General features: G+C 38.1%; 1 protein-coding gene across 14 annotated transcripts in view; it reads right to left on the reverse strand.

Annotated features, from left to right (window-relative positions):
• The window catches only part of PIAS2 (protein inhibitor of activated STAT 2), a 103,974-nt gene that overhangs the window by 63,246 nt on the left and 20,972 nt on the right, over window positions 1-19,756 (reverse strand). For all 14 annotated transcript variants that reach the window (XR_011462462.1, XR_011462461.1, XM_070361752.1 and 11 more), the window contains 2 exons: window positions 10,180-10,654; window positions 3,397-3,481 (listed from right to left, as the gene is read on the reverse strand). Coding sequence is in view for 12 of the 14 variants with exons in the window: in XM_070361752.1 (XP_070217853.1) it covers window positions 3,397-3,481; window positions 10,180-10,654 (560 nt within the window). In the remaining 2 variants the exon portion in view is untranslated. The remainder of the gene's footprint in view (window positions 1-3,396; window positions 3,482-10,179; window positions 10,655-19,756) is intronic.

The following is a 19,756-nucleotide window of genomic DNA, read 5'->3' on the forward strand; positions in this document are numbered from 1 at the left end:
ACACAACACCCTAAAGAAGCTTGTGGTAATCTCTTCCACCTATAAATCAGCTCTTATTTGTCTTCTGTCCATGTGACACCCTGTAATGCCAACAATCATTTTATGTATATAACCCAGTTCATTAACTAGACAGACTGCAAGCAACTTGTGGAAAGGAGACATGCCATATAATATAATGCTGTGTAGCTAATAAACCCTTAGTAAATGTTCTCAAGCAAGGGATCATCAGTGAATACAAACAAAACCATATAATAATGATATGGCTTGGGATATAAAATATAACTTTTAATTTACCCTATTCATTTCTTAGTTGGTTTTTTGGTACTCCCAAGCTTGAAAGTACTTCCAATATAAAAATTTCCTGCAATGTCTTGCCTCTAGTGAACATGTACATTCATTTTACTTCTTTGATAATTTTCTTCTCTAAAATTTCCAAAACCCCTATTATTTGGATACTAGGTCTCTTGGACCAATCTTCAGTACTGTCCCTTTTTTTCTCTTTTACTGTTCAATATTTGGTCCCCTTCTGGGGAGCTCAAATTTTACCAAGTCAAGTCTGAGGCTTTGCTGAGAGCAGTGATGTGATCAGTGAAAGAATCTAAAGTTGTGTCCCATACTATTCCGCCTGATAACATCATGTGCATCTTCGAGATGTTAGGATGTTTAAGAGAAATCCATAAATTCTGATCCACGTCCTCGGAGACTGAGAATGTACACTAACATAAGAAAGACTGAAGTCTGGCTTTAAGAACTTTTGAAACTACCTCGAATTCAGAATTTCCAAAACTTAACTGCAGGACCTTTATTTTTTAAAAAAACTTGTATTAACATCTCACAGAAGATAAGTGTTCTAATGAAGAGCTGAAAAGATGCAAAAAGACCTCTAATTTGCTCAATTCTGGGTTCTAAATTTTAACTCTACAATCCCAGAATATCATTTAACCTCCAGGAGCCTCAGATGTTTTAGGCTAAATCTTTTTAAAGTCTTATAAATACATTAACACCAAAGACGACTATATATTTAATTGGAAAAGTATATAGTACAGATTTCCTTTTCTGTCCTATCTCTTTTTAGTTCACTGCTCTTAATAAATGTGTTTAAGTTTATCCTATTTTTTGAAATGGCAAAGCTCAGAGTACTTTTCATAACTGTTTTCAGATTTCTGCTAATTTTTTTGGTCCAGGTAACCATACAGCTCAGAATGGTCCTCTAGTTTATGTTCTTATCCCAGAAAAAATATTAATGTCCACATTTAATATAAAAAAGCCTCTGGATGATGAACTTTATGTCATTCTATCAAATAAATAAAGCCCTAAATAAAGTTCTTTATGTTGCTATATTTGGAATAAAATTTTCATTAAAAAAAAATGTACTGCCAGAAATGACAAAAATTCAAAGGGGTTTTATTAAAAAATTAAAATGTTTTTCTAGTTGTTGTTCAGTCATTCAGTCATGTCCGACTCTTTGTGACCCCACGGAGAGCAGCACACCAGACTTCCCTGTCCTTCACCATCTCCCGGAGCTCTCTCAAACTCATGTCCACCAAGTCAGTGATGCCATCCAACCACCTCATCCTCTGTCACCCCCTTTTTCCAATCTTTCCCAGCATCAGGGTCTTTCCCAATGAGTCAGCTCTTCGCATGAGGTGGACAAAGTACTGGAGTTTCAGCTTTAGCATCAGTCCTTCCAATGATAACCCAGGACTGATCTCCTCTAGGATGGACTGGTTGGATCTCCTTGCAGTCCAAGGGACTCTCAAGAGTCTTCTCCAACACCACAGTTCAAAAGCATCAATTGTTTGGTGCTCAGCCTATTTTATTGTCCAGCTCTCACATATGTACTTAACTACTGGAAAAACCATAGCTCTGACTAGACAGACCTTTGTCAGCAAAGTAATGTCTCTGCTTTTTAATATGCTGTCTAGGTTTGTCATTGCTTTTCTTCCAAGGAGCAAGCAACTTTTAATTTCATGGCTGCAGTCACCATCTGCAGTGATTCTGGAGCCCAAGAAAATAAAGTCTGTCACTGTTCCCATTGTTTCCCCATCTGTTTGCCATGAAGTGATAGGACCGCATGCCATGATCTTCATTTTCTGAATGCTGAGCTTTAAGCCAACTTTTTCACTCTCCTCTTTTACTTTCATCAAGAGGTTCTTTAATTCCTTTACACTTTCTGCCATAAGGGTGGTGTCATCAGCATATCTGAGGTTACTGATATTTCTCCTAGCAATCTTGATTCTAGCTTGTGCTTCATCCAGCCTGGAATTTCACATGATGTACTCCGCATATAACTTAAATAAGCAAGGTGACTTATACACAGCCTTGATATATTCCTTTCCCAATTTGGAACAAATCTGTTGTTCCATGCCTGGTTCTAACTGTTGCTTAGGCAGGTAAGGTGGCCTGGTATCCCCATCTCTTTTAAGAATTTTCCAGTTTGTTCTGATCTACACAGTCAAAAGCTTTAGTGTAGTCAATGAAGCAGATGTTTTTCTAGAATTCTCCTGCTTTTTCTATGATCCAACAGATGTTGGTGATTTGACCTTTGGTTCTTCTGCTTTTTGTAAATCCAGCTTGTACATCTGGAAGTTCTCGTTTCATATACTGCTGAAGCCTCACTTGAAGGATTCTGAGCATGTGAAATGAGTGCAACTGTGCAGCAGTTTGTACATTCTTTGGTATTGCCCTTTCTTTGGGACTGGAATGAAAACTTTTTCCAATCCTGTGGCTACTGCTGAGTTTTCCAAATTTGCTGGCATACTGAGTGTGGCACTTTAACAGCATCACCTTTTAGGATTTGAAATAGCTCACTGGAATTTCATCACCTCCACTAGCTTTGTTAGTAATGATGCTTCCTAAGGCCCACTTGACTTCACATTCCAGGATGTCTGGTTCCAGAGTATTTATTAATATTTACCTAACTTTAGTCAAAGTATACTATGCTTACTTAAGGAGAAATGGCTTAACTGTTATGGACAGAACTGTGTCCCCCCAAAATTCATATGCTAAAGCCCTAATTCCCAATGTGACTATGAAGTTGGGGCTTTAATTTAAAGAGGTCATTAAGGTTAAATGAGGTCCCAATGGTGGAGCCCTAATCCACCAGAACTACCGTCCTTATAAGAAGAGGAAGACACACCAGAAACACACAGGCACACAGAGGAAAGGCCGTGAGAAGAAGGCCACAGCAAGAAGGCAGCCACCTGCAATGCAAGCCAAGGAGAGCGGCCTCAGGAGAAACCAAACCTGTCAATCAGTTTTGGACTTCAAGTCCCCTGAAATGTGAGAAGAAAAATTTCTGTTGTTTAAGCCACCCCATCTGTGGTACTCTAGTACAGCAGGCAGAGCAGACTACGACACAAACATCTCAGAAAACACATTCCAAACTCCTCTTACCTGGATATGCATATCTCTCTAACTTGCTGAGGTGTGAGAGCAAAAATAAAAAACTTCTCTTGAAACCGCTGAATACTGCTTTGAACTGGGGAGGAAAAAAAAGAAAGGTAATATTCCAATAACAGATTCAATAATAGAAGAACCTACAATAACCAGACACTTATGATAAAGACTCTGCCAAATTCTGAAATTTTTATTGTTAAAATACACCAAAATGAAGTACTAAGCTACATGCATCTTGGAGTCATGAAAGTAAGGTCACTCTAAAGCAGGTTCAATTTTAAGCATTTATCATTCTTTATTGTAATATTCTAATTATAATCAAAATATAACACAACCCTTCACAATTGTTACATTTCACCCTTGACTACAGCATCTTCTAATCAAGTCTGAGGAAGTAAAAAAACTCTCCCCAGGAAAGCTCTGGTCAAGACTCGGAGTTTGTGTTTCTTTCTTTGTTGTGTTTCGTTTTCAACACTTTATACTCAATTACATGCACGGAGCATTCATTCGAGAGAAAATTTAAAACTCTGAAAACTTCTAAGTTGGGAGAGTTATTAAGACATAAATAATTTTGAACATACAGAAGATTATGCAGTTCAAAAGGATTATCTAATGAAGTCATTCTTCAGAAGTGTTATTTTTAAAAATTGAAATGTATTTTCTTCACAAAGAACTTTTCATAGTTTTACACTGACCCATTATTCAATGATGTTCTAGTACTCATTTAAACAATGAATGCCTTCAATGAACACTTAACTGAATACGCATCTAAATTCCAATAATCAATCGGTTACAATTATCACTAAACATTGCTTTATGAGAACGTTTAAAAATAATCCTATGCACACACCAAAATTTTATGAGATTTAAACAGAATATAGCAAACTTGAATCAACTGAAATAATTTTATCTTTACAAAAACAATCATATTAATTATCATCAGTGATGTTTAACACTAAAATACTTTTCATTCTATAAATACATTGGCCACAGAGATCATTTGGGGAGGGCAGAGTGCTGAGTGTTCATGCTTCCTGTAAAACAGTGGCTTTAATTCAGAATTATGAGTGAGGAGACTTGCTATCGATTGTTCAGTCACAGCAATCACTCCTTTCCTTCCCTCTCGCCCTCCACCTTCACCCCTGTCACCAGTTACTCATTAAGTTCTGTTGTTTTGCTTTGCTTTTTTAATTTTCTTATCAACTGCCTCCTCCCTATTTCCACTACCACCATCCTATCCTAGCAAAACCTAGAATCACTCTGTACAAATGAAGGGGCACCCGTGCCTCTGTCGGTCCCTCACCAGAACATCAGTGCAGAGTTGGTCATCCTTCATAAAACTTTTTCATCATCGTTCCCCTGCTGAAAAATGCTAAGATCATCTTATCTCTGAATGAACCATGTCCAAAGTCCCTTATTTATAAGAACCTCCGTAACAATGTCTTTCCTCACAAACCTACATTTCCAATGTCTCCCGAAGTCCTGCTCTACTCAAAGCAGTTTCTTCACTGTCAGGACTCAGAACTGTGCCATTTTTATTTCTACTCCTTTGACTACTCAAATCTCTCCTTTCTCCTATAAACTCCACTGATTCAGAGCAGGCACATTCATCCTTCAAATCTCCCTCAAGTTATCACTCTTACTCCAAGAACTTGATTAACTTTTCCATCCATTAGGCCAATACAATATTTGAGCTTTAGGTTCACAAATTATAGGGTTTCACCATACAAGCATATAAATTGCTTGCTACTTTTCCCTCACCTTAACATTCTCTCTCCAACTAGAGTAAAATTCCTAAAGCCCACGCCATACTTCTGACTTCTCTACAATCAGGCTACATGACCATATCCAAATTAAACCCTCATTATGTACTTGTTATGAGATTACATTTTAATGGCTTTACATTAATGTGTGTATCACTTTGTTATTGTTGTTGTTTACTCGCCAAGTTGTGCCCAACTGTTTAGCAACCTCATGGACTGTAGTCTACCAGGCTCCTCTGTCCATGAGATTTCCCAAGCAAGAATATTAGAGTGGGTTTTAATTCCCTTCTCCAGGGTATCTTTCCGAACCAGGGATCAAACCAACGGCTCCTGCCACGTCTCCTGCATTATAGGTAGATTCTTTATCACTGAGCCATCAGGGAAGTCCATTAACTGTTAACTATACCCAGAGGCTTAATGAGTATTTCCTAATATTCAGAAATTTAATACTATGAAAAGATACTGACCTCCATTACTCTGTCACCTACCAGACTGCTGCTGCTGCTAAGTCGCTTCAGTTGTGTCCGACTCTGTGCAACTCCAGAGACAGCAGCCCACCAGGCTCCCCCGTCCCTGGGATTCTCCAGGCAAAAACACTGGAGTGGGTTGCCATTGCCTTCTCCAACGCATGAAAGTGAAACGTAAAAGTGAAGTCGCTCAGTCGTGTCCAACTCCTAGCGACCCCATGGACTGCAGCCCACTAGGCTCCTCCGTCCATGGGATTTGCCAGGCAAGAGTACTGGAGTGGGTTGCCATTGCCTTCTCCGTACCTACCAGACTACAAAGATTAAAAGACCAACAATACAATGTGGATAAAGTATAAGGAAAATAACACATTCATACATCATTGGAAGTAGAAACTGGTACAATGCTTTTGAAGCAACTGCCAAACTTCTCTATAAAAGCTGAATATCAAAATATTACACAATCATACTCCTGGACCCAACAAATCCACACCAAGGCATTTACACTTTGTGAATATGCAGTGCGAGTATTCAGAAACATATGCAAAAGTGCTGCCAGCAGCAATGGCTGTAAGACTGCAAGAATAGTGCCCAAGACACGTTATACACTAAATACTTCTGAATAAATAACAACTGGAAACGTACATCAACAGAACACTGGCTCAACTGTGGTACATCTACAAGAAAATAGACCTAGTATAATCTACAGATGCATAATTTATTTCTAAGAAATACAGTGGAGTCGCCAGTCCAGGTTCGACGCACGATACTGGATGCTTGGGGCTGGTGCACTGGGACGACCCAGAGGGATGGTATGGGGAGGGAGGAGGGAGGAGGGTTCAGGATGGGGAATACATGTATACCTGTGGTGGATTCATTTCGATATTTGGCAAAACTAATACAATATTGTAAAGTTTAAAAATAAAATAAAATTTAAAAAATAATAATAAAAAATAAAAAATGGGAAAAAAAAAAAAGAAATACAGTTAAGACTGTCATAGCACAGAACTCCAGAAGATGCTTTTCACAGTAGATTCAAGCAGAATAATGCCCTTCTCCTTCCACCAGAAAAGTGGCACAGTGGCTCTGTGGTTAGAAAGGGTTTTTTTAATAAAGAAAAATGAGAATTTTTTTTTAATGAGAAAAAAAGATGACATAATATGCCAGAGAAACAGTTAATTACTGATAATGACTCTAGCTGAGTAATAACTGTGGCTACGAGGGACTCTTCCTTTCTGTTATGCTTCCATGTCTGAAGTTATCAATTACTAGCATAAATTACTTTTGTAAACGGAAAAACAAAGTGAAGAAACTTTAAGGAATCAGACTCAACACTTTGAAGGTATTTCATAAAATATTAAACACTTCGATACATCAACATGTAGATGCTTAAAAAGAGAATGAACAAAAAGAGCTAGTCACAGACGAATATATACACAGTATACCACATACATTTCAAAAGCAAGTTAAGTGAACATTAGTTTTCTCACACATATATGGTAAAACAAGCAAGAGGAAACACAAAATCCAGAACAGTGATTTAACTCAAAGAGGAAAAGGCAAGAAGGTTTCAAAGATACTGGCAATGTTCCTTTCCTAAAAAATGGGTAGTGGTTTCACAGGTTTTCATTCATAAATATTCTTTATAACAATGTCTTTAATATATTCTTTTATACAGACTGAATACACACAAATTTTTTTTAACGAGAAAGGACTTCATCATCAAAGGAAAAAAAAACAGAAGAAACAGAAAATAGAGGAAAAAAAGACAAAAACACTGCTAGTGAAAGCAAAAGCAAATGAGAATAGCTATTTAAGGGAGAAGAGAAATTTTATTAATTTGTTTTCAGATTAGGGGATAATTCATTTGTTACAGTAAAACCTCAGCTATAGAGAAATTCATATAGTATTATTGTAGACACTCACTTTCTAGATGCAATAGTCTATCATTTTAAATGCTAATTTTATTTAAATAATTTTAATAGAAATAATACCAAATTGCAAAACTATATAATAATGTATCTTCTTTTGTGGAGACAGTCTTGTTTAGCATCTACAGATGCACCCTGCTGTAACAGTGAATCCCTCACTAAGGGGCTATTGGTTTCAACGTTCCCAAGAGGTTTTGGAACATTTTTTGACTTTTCGGTTGGCTTTTTTTTTTTCCTATGAGGGCTCTTCCAGTCTTTCCCATGTTGTTAATTAATTCTTGCTCAACAATGTGTTGATGGCTTAGAAATCATCTAATCAACTGTATATTAAATCAAGAATACACAGACTGGCTGAAGGACGCCAAAAATATGTGCTCTGAAATATGGTTTTGGATCTCTTTCAATTCATAAGGCTTTCTACTTCTCATTTCCCAAATCTAAGTAGGTTTCTCCATAACAGTGTTCCAAATAAATGGATTTACCCCAAATTTTTATTTTTACAAGTATTTTCAACATTATATAACCAAATCATTAAAACTTAAAAGCAATTCCTGAATGTCACTGCATTGCTTTAGACAGTATGAAACTAGCCTTTTTTAGATCACTGTTTTATCAATCTAAGAATATACATTAAGAAAATAGTTTTCTTTTCTTTCTTAGGGAAAGCAGGATAAGGAAATGTTTAAGCCTTGTTTTAAAGTAAGAAATCAGTTTATAAAGTTTACAGAAACAATGATAAACAGGACTCCTGAAAAATACATGCATCAACAATTTTTTAGCTCAGGAGCAAAAGATTATAAGTCCCAAGGTCATATGTATTTCTTACATTCTAATGTAAACTATGAGCAAAAAGCTGGTTTTCTTCTTAATCACTCTTCAACACAAAATGCCTCCAGTATTATTAACATCATTAAGTCACATGAGATACAAAAATTTTAGTAAATTTATAAAAAGCCTACTACCTTCCTTTAACCTTACTAAGGTTAATGAAAGAAAAATTTACAAAGAACATGGAAAAGTAACAAAATTCCTATTTCTGTTTCTGAACACAGGGAAAGCATGAAACACGAAGCACTCCATGAAGCCTCTTCAGAGTTTGCCGCCTGGTGCCCCACTGATGCCAGGGGCAGAGAAGACACCTTGCTGCGTCCTTTCTCCGTCTCTAGTCATCTTCCTTCCAGGCACTCAACCTTCCACTGGAACCAGGACCCCAGATGGCCTCTTCTTCTCAGTCCTGCCTTTAACCATATTTCTGAGGAGTCCCCGGAGGTAGGGTCACCTACACACACTACTAGTCTGAATCCTTCTCCAAACACAAAGAAATAATTTTGCAGTGATTGCTAAGAAACATGTGAACAAACCATGATGCTACATATGTACACTGATACAAATCAAAAACCATGAAAAAAGGAGAAATAAATTATGGAAACATTTTAACCAGATAACGAACCTGGTTAAAAATGAAAGTAAAACCATAAAAGAAACAGTTAGCTAATACATATTTTAAATGTTTGTTCCTGTTATTAATTTGAAAAACGAAAAATCTAAACAAGATACAAGCTGGAAGAAAAACCGCAGTGAGAGACAGTCTCTCGTTTTGTGGAATTCAAACTGGCACAGCTGTACTGGAGACTAATCTAACACGATGTTATCAAGAGTCCTGACTATGATGCAATAATTCTGCTCACAAGACTTTGTAAAAACAATAAAACATGAACAAATATAGAATCCTTATTTCAGAATGAATGTTAATGAAGGGATAAAATACATTATTCTACCTGCCTGGTTCAGGTGTGCTAAACAAAACAATGTAAGGAGCCCACCACTATCAGGCCATGTTGACCCCATTAACCTCAAAACTTCCTTCTAGCTCAACCGAGATGTACAAGTATAATCCTATACAAAATGAAAAAAGCATATTAATATATTTAAGAGAGTTTTCAAATGACTTGAAACAAAAAAGTGTTTTTCCTAGGATGGACAGGAAAATGATCTCCCAGCCTAACTCTGAAATGTCATTTCCCAAGCAATTTATCAACAAATTCAAATACCTCTGTAAATAATTTCATTAGCCAGGAAGAAATTATGCCATTACAGCACAGAAGTCATCAACTTCTGTGGTAAAAATGTGGTGAAAATTCTGAGGTAAAAACGTGTTGGAGTCACATGTATCAATGTCTAATAATATAAAATTTATTACGTTTTCTGAGCAGTCACTGGTTATTAAACAAAAAGCTAAAATATGTGGCAAACTGTCACCTTAGGAAAAATTTAAGTAGAAAAGATTTCTTGCAAAAACAGTTTAAAAAGCTATGCTGAACAGAAACTAAGTCTCTGTAAAAACAGTAAAAATATCAAAAGGCAGAATCACAGGCAATAAATAAGATTTGTGTCTGTTCGTATACACCCTGAAGCAATTTGAGTTCTAAGCTGTAAGAAGGAAGTTTGATCAATGAATTAAAGTTTTATGCCAGATTTGTCATGGTTGCCCGTATTTCTTTTTACCTGTACATTTAAGCATTTGGCATTTTAATGCCTTGATTTTATAATATGCAATTCAGTCAAGCCCTCTTGCTTTATTCACTCTCTTGTCCAGAAGAAACGGATTTCTCTAACACTTACCTAAACTCGTGGGCTTGATGAGAACATCAAGGACATCATAAAAGGGTAAGTTTTTTAACTGCACATCAGGATGGACAGGAGGGATTGGGGGAGATGGCTGCTGCATCTCAAATGCGGGTTTAGTATCTTGAAGCAGCACAGAACCAACAGGAGAGGACGGAGAATGAGGTGTAACTGAAGTGGAAGGCAACGCGTGGATTCCAGCCACAGCCAAGTCAGGTTCTACAGGTGAGGAGCTACCATCCAAACTGAAAACCGGTGATTTGATTGCAGATAAATCAGAAAGGCCTTCGAGAGTCCGCGGGTATCGGCGTCTATACAATTCTCGGATTTTAATCTGAACCGCAGGGCTGCAGCCACTCTTCAATAAATGCAACGCCCTCATCAGGAGGTCATGCTTACGTCCACTTTTATTCCGTCCGGCAAAGCCTAGTAACACTTGTAGTTCAGAAACCCTAAAACTAGAAACCATATTCTAAAAAGAAAGAAAAAAAAAAAAAAGGATATAAGCCAATAGCCTCAAACATATAAAAACGCTATCTAAAATATACTATAATTTCAGATTTTTCCAACATTGTTAATATCAACTGGCATGTGCTAGTAATCAGCATTTTCACATATCACTTACAATTGTTAACTGTTTCTACCACCACCACCCTTCCCCGCAATTACATTCACATTGTGGTTTTAATTATGTTTTGCTGTTCTCAATTTTGGAAATCTATAGTCTGTTGGTTTCTGTTGACCACTTCACTATCTATGAAATCTATAACCAATGAAAATACTCCTTTTCACAGTGTACAATACACAGTGTAATGTTTATTACAGTATTATCACCAATTGAACAAAAAAATTTAAGTTTCTGCAACAATGTACCTCTAAAGTTTCTGATGCTAAGCAGGAAAAATCCACAAAAATCAAGACAGAACCGTAATCCAAAATCCAATAAATTTTTCACCCCAACTCCAATATGAAGGGACAACAGGGTTTCCCAGGGATGGTAAAGCCATCCCTGGGTCGGGAAGATGCCCTGGAGAAGGAAATGACAACCCACTCCAATACTCTTGCCTTGAAAATTCTATGGACGGAGGAGCGTGGGAGGCTACAGTCCATGGTGCCGCAGAGAGTCAGACACGACTGAGCAACTTCACTTAATCACTAAGAAAATTAGGATTTTTTTTAATACTAAAGATAAAAATCACATCATCTTTATTCAGCAGTCAAATTCCTAAAATGACTGAAATTCTCAAGTGTAAAATAAGAACTCTGTGGTGTAAAATGAAGACTATATATAGCTGTTCCACATTTCACCTTGTTATTTATTCAACAAACCTAGTAAATTCTTCCTATCATTTACTGCGTGCGTCATAAACCCATCTACTTATGTCATTTTCAGATTCTGAACTTAGAGGTAAACCACACTTGGGTCAGCTTCACCTGTACTGGCCGTACCGTACAAGCACCATGTGACCAGAAAGAGAAGCAAGACCTGTGTCGTCCAAAGCCCTTTCGGAAACCAACCAGCCCCCCTCCTCGGCACTGCATGCCCTACAGCTGCCTGGGATGCCTATTCAACCTGGTCAGTATGCAGGGGCCATACTACAGTTGGCAGTGATTCATAATAATTCCTCTGTTTTGCACTTTTAAGTGTCACTGATAGCCCAAGAACAACTGCTAAAACTCTTAAAAAAAAAAAAAAAAACTCTTCTTGGTATTTAAAACAGTTGTTAGGAATACTTGCCAGTTTTCCAAAATGCAAACAAATTTAAATATATCAAAGTAATCTGAATGAATATGCTGTATCATAATTCTACTTCAAATACTGTCTCCAAATTTCAGATTGTACAGTCAGAGAATATTACATAGTAACCCCAGCAAACACTTTATACTCTTGATCAGTGCAATTCAATAGAAATGGGAACCACATATATCATTTGAAACTATCTGGTGACCACATTAAAATACGTTTTAAATTTACTTTGATAATATGCTTTATTTAATCCAATACATCAAAAGCATTATTTCAACATGTAAACAGTGGTTGCAATTTAAACATAATTTTTTTTTTAAGTGTCAACAAAATCTTTTTTCATACTAAGTTTTCAATACCAAGTGTGTATCTCACACTTGAGTACATCTCAGTTTGGACTAACCCCACTTCAAGGGCTTAGGGGAGGAGTATGGATCTAAATCACACTCTAACAGCAACATATATCACAAGTACCATGATCATTATATTTTAATTTGTTTCACCTTCCCCATGGGTAAAAGGAAGATTTTATTTACCTTACCCTACCCTTGTGCTCTGGCCACCTGATGCAAAGAACCGACTCATTGGAAAAGACCCTAATGCTGGGAAAGATTGAAGGAAGGAGGAGAAGGGGACGACAGAAGTTGAGATGGTTGGATGGCATCACCAACGCAATGGACATGAGTTTGAGTAGGCTCCAGGAGTTGGTGATGGACAGGGAAGTCTGGCTGCTGCAGTCCATGGGGTCACAAAGAGTGACCATCAGTTCAGTTGGAGTGACTATCAGTTCAGCTGGAGTGACTGAACTGAACTGATCCCCTATGCTCAGGACAACAAAGATGGAAAACAAGAGAATCTGGGGCCTATCTAATGGCACATCAGTTAAGAGTCACAGTTTCAGGCATATAAAGACTATGACAGCTTTTCAGGAAGTTTCCTCCCAAGCAAGAAATGCAATGCCTCTTTCCCAAAGTCGTCAATCTTAAAAAATACTTCAACTGAAATCTGCTTATACTACAGTAGCACAAATAACATTAAATCTAACAACACTAGCGTTAGCTGAACTAGTTGTTAGGAGAACACTAACAACAAAAACAATGAACAATGACAGTCCTACAGACATACACTACCTGTGATTCTCTATAAAGAAACCAAACTAACTCAGAATTCACAGCATCTCTCCTTACCCTTATTTTCAGGTAATTCTTCATTTTAAGGAAACTTGTTTTACAGAAATGACAAAATAGACCACAAGGCATTCTAAAGCTTGACTTTCAAAAAGGAATTCCTGGGAGGTCTCATAATACTTATTTTCAATGGGAATTTTATTTGGCAAAGAATGCTAATGTACTTGGTCTAACATCTATTGTAAATACACAAATGAAAAAGAATAAGGAGATAGAATGCAGAATTACAGTATTGTGAAGCAAAACAGAAATCCCCAGGTTTGGAGAGGTGCAAGGAAACAACAACAGGAGACAGGGCAGCCTTTGCCCTGCAAAATGCTGCCAAGATATCCTACTGCAGGCGTCTGCTCAAAGACGATGGCTCTGAGAGTCCACAGTGTCCTGTGGAAAACTTCACACCAGCAATCAGTAGCTGAAGGTCCCAGATTCAGAACTCAGGACACTGGAGGTCACACCATCTTTCTGGTAATTTCTAGTTTAAAACAACAAAACTCTCCCTTTATTTAGCATTTACTATTAAGATATCCCCTAAGAAGCTTAATCAGTCAACTCCAATGAACATGTGTTTCTTGGCAAACATTGCTGGATCCTGCTTCTTCTTCAAGCTATGCCTTTTTAAAAAAATATCTGTCTTCAACCAATTTCAGCAGTCACCAGGTAAGGTGAGCCTGCTATGAATACTACCAAAAATGGGTTTCAGCTACTGTTTTCCACCAACCTCTGATGTCAGTGTTTTTAATAACACTCCTTTTCAAGTGGATTTTATCCAGTCCATCCTGCCTGCTTCCAAGTCTGCCCTCTAATACTTCAGTTACAATGCTGTGCTGCTACAGAGAAATTTCTCAATCAATGTTTGTGGACTGACTTTGAGAAAATTCATGAACTATGCCGGCATGACTGATTTTTAAAAAAGATAATCTGATTGCTAAGGAAGAGCTAATTGGTTCAATAAAGCTAATCTAGGTTAACTGACATTCAATTAAGACTACAAATGTAAAACAAGCTTTTTCACTGTCAAAATTAGTTAAAAAACTTAAAGCTGGAACTTTATACAACTGAACATTACATATAGGACTGAAGGCAAGTTGACGGTGCTATGTGAGCCCAAAAAAGCACAGAATTTGGCGAAGCTATAGCGGGTTAGACGTCACGGTAAAGATCAATTCAGCTCTGTAGATCCTCCATCTGCTATGACATATACTATAGGGAAAGGAGAAGAGCTGCTGAGGCAAACTGACCAATCACGTTATTAATATCGCCTTACCCAGATACAGTATTAAAACAATCTACACCTGCATTTATAGGCAGGGATGCATTAAAAAATCAGATACGTCATCAATCCATCAAAGGCACGATTAAGCTGATACCGTAAGAAAAACTACTACGGCAAATTAGAAAGATAGATGCAATTCCAGAAGTCATAGGAGGCCTCAGTTCCTGGGCCTTACTCCTGTGAGATCATGTAATCCCTATGATTAAATCCCATTTTACTTGAGATATTTGAAATGGATCTCTTCTTTACAACACACTGATCTCCTAAACACCTTCTTTTTGTACAAGATTTAAAATAAAGAAGTCAGTTCAAGAAGCTAAAAAAGTCAACAACAAACACACCCTAGAAAAGAGTGACAAATTAAAAGATGCAAGAAAACATGACTTAGAAAGCAAAATACTAAAAGCCTATAAATTCAATCTGGAAAAAGCGGGAAGAAAACAAATACAGTCCTAAGAATGAGAAGAGAAACATAAAGACTACAAATACTAAGCAAATTTCTTTAAGAGAACAGCACATGCTGTTATCAGATCAGATCAGTCCCTCAGTTGTGTCTGACTCTTTGCGACCACATGAATCGCAGCACGCCCCCTCCCTGTCCATCACCAACTCCCGGAGTTCACTCAGACTCACGTCCATCGAGTCAGTGATGCCATCCAGCCATCTCATCCTCTGTCGTCCCCTTCTCCTCCTGCCCCCAATCCCTCCCAGCATCAGAGTCTTTTCCAATGAGTCAACTCTTCACATGAGGTGGCCAAAGTACTGTAAGAAATCCCAGGGCTGATCTCCTTCAGAATGGACTGGTTGGATCTCCTTGCAGTCCAAGGGACTCTCAAGAGTCTTCTCCAATACCACAGTTCAAAAGCATCAATTCTTCAGCGCTCAGCCTTCTCACAGTCCAACTCTCACATCCATACATGACCACAGGAAAAATCATATCCTTCACTAGATGAACCTTTGTTGGCAAAGTAATGTCTCTGCTTCTGAATATGCTATCTAGGTTGGTCATAAAACTTTCCTTCCAAGGAGTAAGCGTCTTTTAATTTCATGGCTGCAGTCACCATCTGTAGTGATTTTGGAGCCCAGAAAAATAGTCTGACACTGTTTCCACTGTTTCCCCATCTATTTCCCATGAAGTGGTGGGACTGGATGCCATGACCTTCGTTTTCTGAATGTTGAGCTTTAAGCCAACTTTTTCACTCTCCACTTTCACTTTCATCAAGAGGCTTTTGAGTTCCTCTTCACTTTCTGCCATAAGGGTGGTGTCATCTGCATATCTGAGGTGATTGATATTTCTCCCGGCAATCTTGATTCCAGCTTGTGTTTCTTCCAGTCCAGCGTTTCTCATGATGTACTCTGCATAGAAGTTAAATAAACAGGGTGACAATATACAGCCTTGACGAACTCCTTTTCCTATTTGGAACCAGTCTGTTGTTCCATGTCCAGTACTAACTGTTGCTTCCTGACCTGCATACAGATTTCTCAAGAGGCAGATCAGGTGGTCTGGTGTTCCCATCTCTTTCAGAATTTTCCACAGTTTCTTGTGATCCACACAGTCAAAGGCTTTGGCATAGTCAATAAAGCAGAAATAGATGTTTTTCTGGAACTCTCTTGCTTTTTCCATGATCCAGCGGATGTTGGCAATTTGATCTCTGGTTGATACAAAAGTAAATGTGGTTTGGACTATGAATTTCAAATCATTATAACTAGGCTCAAACACGTCTTTATTAATCAAAATAGGAATTGTTACAATCAACACATTTTGCCTAAAAGAAATGTTTGTTTATTCTTCTAGCAAAAAAACCCTGCTTCAGAATTGGACGATCTCTTGGAAAGCATTTTCTGCCTCCTGCTGGTTGTGGAAACACTTTGCCTGCAAAAAGTGGTCGAGATGCTTGAAGAAGTGATAGTCGATCGGCGAGAGGGCAGGTGAATACGGTGAATGAGGCAAAACTTGGTCCCCAATTCATTCAAATTCTGAAATGTTGGTTGTGCACTGCCATGGAGAAGAATTGGGCTCAATCTCTTGACCAATGCTGGCTGTAGGAGCTGCAGTTTTCGGCACATCTCAACAATTTGCTGAGCACACTTCTCAGATGTAATGGTTTCACTGGGATTCAGAAAGCTCTAGAGGATCAGCCTAGCAGCAGACCACCAGACAGTGACCAGGACCTGTTTTGGGTAGAAGTTTGGCTCAGGATGTGCTTTGGAGCTTCTTCTTGGTCCAACCACTGAGCTGGACATCACCAGTTGTTGTACAAAATCCACTTTCCGTTGCACGTCACAGTCCAATCGAAAAATGGTTCGTTGTTGTTGAGTAGGATAAGAGAAGATGACACTTCAAAATGATGACTTTTTTTTGATTTGTGGTCAGCCCACGAGGCGCCCACTTAATGAGCTTTTTCACCTTTCCAGCTTGCTTCAAGTGCTGAACAACCAGAGAATGGTCGATGCTGAGTTCTTCGGCAACTTCTTGCATAGTTGTAAGAGGATCAGCTTTGAGGACTGCTCTCAGTTGGTCACTGTCAACTTCTAATGGCCAGCCACTGCACTCCTCAACTTCAAGGCTCTCGTTTCCTTTGCGAAACTTGCGGAATCATCCCTGCGTCATACGTTCGCTAGCAGTTCCTGGGTTAAATGACTGTTGATGCTGTGAGTTGTCTCCGCTGCTTTACACCCACCCTTATGGCAGAGAACAAAGAGAAACTAAAGAGCCTCTTGATGAAGGTGAAAGAGGAGACTGAAAAAGCTGGCTTAAGACTCAGCATTCAAAACACTAAGATCATGGCATCCAGTCCCATCAATCACTTCATGGCAAATAGATGGGAAACAATAGAAAGAGTGACAAACTTTATTTTCCTGAACTCCAAAGTCACTATGGACGGTGACTGCAGCCACGAAATTAAAAGAAGCATACTCCTTGGAAGAAAAGCTATGACAAACCTAGACAGCATATTAAAAAACAGATACATCACTTTCACTTTTCACTTTCATGCATTGGAGAAGGAAATGGCAACCCACTCCAGTGTTCTTGCCTGGAGAAGCCCAGGGACGGGGGAGCCTGGTGGGCTGCCGTCTATGGGGTTGCACAGAGTCGGACACAACTGAAGTGACTTAGCAGCAGTAGCAACACACTGAACAGAAAGTAAAAGCCCACCATGGCTGAACCACAGTAATCTAAAGGAATGCGTATTATGAAAGCAGGATAAGCAAAGAAACTGACAAACCCGGGGAGGGAGGGAAATAACCTAAACAAACATTTACTGGATAAAATTATAGTATGAAACATGTGAGGCTAAGAAAAGACAAAAGTGCTGGGCAAGATGGCATGCCTGAATGTTGGTAGACGTGGTAAGCAGTTTAAAACATTCTACAGCAAAGGAAGAAAAATACAGTAATTTTAGATTTATATATAAAGTTTCAAGAGAAAATTAATTAAACTCCAAGAGTTTGCGAGAAAGCAAAAAAAAAAATGTATTTCACAACTAGTAAAATGGAGAAACACGAAAAAGAGAAAAAAAAAGACAGCAAGAAAACAGATGAGGAAACAAAATGCAGAAAAAGAAACATGCTCAAACTAAAGGTGTAGAAATAAATACAAATATATCAATAATCCCAACAAATGAAAATGAAATACTTCCCAATTAAAACAGCCATTAAGGGATATCACTACAGAAATCACAGCATCAAAAATATGGGAATACTAAGAACAACTCTACACACATGAATTTGTCAACTGAGTTGAAATGGATCAATTCCTTGAAAAATACAAACTATCAAAATTCACCCAATATGAAATAGATAATTTGACTACTCCATCTAATTAGGAAATTTAGCTCTTAATTTAAAAAAAAAATTAAAAAAAAAAAAAATTACCACACCCAGATCATTTTACCAGAGAATTCTACTCAACATTTAAATAAGAATCAGTACCAATTCTACATAATTACTTCTGGAAAACAATATCAGAGATTTCCAAATTTATTTTATGAAGCTATAACAGACTGATAACAAAACCAAACAAAATCAATACAAAAAATGAAAATAAAACCAACATCCTTCACAACTGTAGATGCTAAAATCTTCAAGTATTAGCAAACAGATTTCAGCAATATATAAAAAGAATACTAAGACCAAGTGAAGTGTTTATTCCCGGAATAAACAGTCAGCTCAATGTCTGAAATCACAGAAGTACACCATACTAACAGCTTAAGTAAAATCACATGATCATACATATATGTGTGTGCGTGTATCAATGAAGAAAAAAGCATGTGACAAATTCAACAACCACTCATGATAAAAATTCTCAGAAAAAAAGGAATACAGGAGAACCACCTCACCTTGATAAAAAGCACCTACAAAAAAAACTACAGCTCATGGTGGAAAAAAATGAATGCTTCTCCCTAAGACTGGGAATGAGGCAAGGATGTGCTGGAAGTTCTAGCTAGTGGAATGAGACCAACAAAAGAAAAGACACAGCGACTGAAAGAAAAAAACAAAACTGCCTGTACTGGCAGATTCCAAGGAGTATGCAAAACAATTACTAGAATTAATAACTGGGGATTTCTCTCGTGGTTCCAGTGGTTAAGAATCCACCCTACAATGCAGGGGACACAGGTTTGATACCTAGTCAGGGAACTAAGATCCCACATGACATGGAGCAACCAAGCCCACGTTACAACTGCTGAGCCCACATGTGCTACAACTAGAGAGTCTGCACCACTGTGAAAGATCCCCAGTGCCACTGCTAAGACTTGACACAGCCAAACATAAATAATAAAAAAAATTTTAACTGTTTAGAGACAGAGAGAGAATTAATAATTGAGTCCATCAAGGTCACAGGATACAAAAGCCAACACACAAATACAATCACACCTCTATATGCTAACCAAGAATATGCGGAAACAAGTAAAACACACAATACTATTTATAATCACTCCAAAGAAAATGAAAATATGTACAGTCAAAACTATAACAAAACACAAACAGGTCTTGTATGCTGTTAACTACAAAACACTAATGAAAGCAGTCTGCTGCGACCCCACAGACGGCCGCCCACCAGGCTCCGCCGTCCCTGGGATTCTCCAGGCAAGAACACTGGAGTGGGTTGCCATTTCCTTCTCCAATGCGGGAGAGAGAAAAGTGAAAGTGAAGTCGCTCAGTCGTGTTCGACTCTTTGCGACCCCATGGACTGCAGCCTACCAGGCTCCTCCGGCCATGGGATTTTCCAGGCAAGAGTACTGGAGTGGGGTGCCATTGCCTTCTCCGGAAAGAAGTCTAAAAAGTGCTAAATAAATGGATCCCTTGTGCACTGGAACAAGGAACAAAACAACAAAATCGATTTTCCCTATGTCAAGTCACAGATTT

This window comes from Bos mutus, chromosome 24 (assembly GCF_027580195.1).
Source record: "Bos mutus isolate GX-2022 chromosome 24, NWIPB_WYAK_1.1, whole genome shotgun sequence".
NCBI lineage: Eukaryota > Metazoa > Chordata > Mammalia > Artiodactyla > Bovidae > Bos > Bos mutus.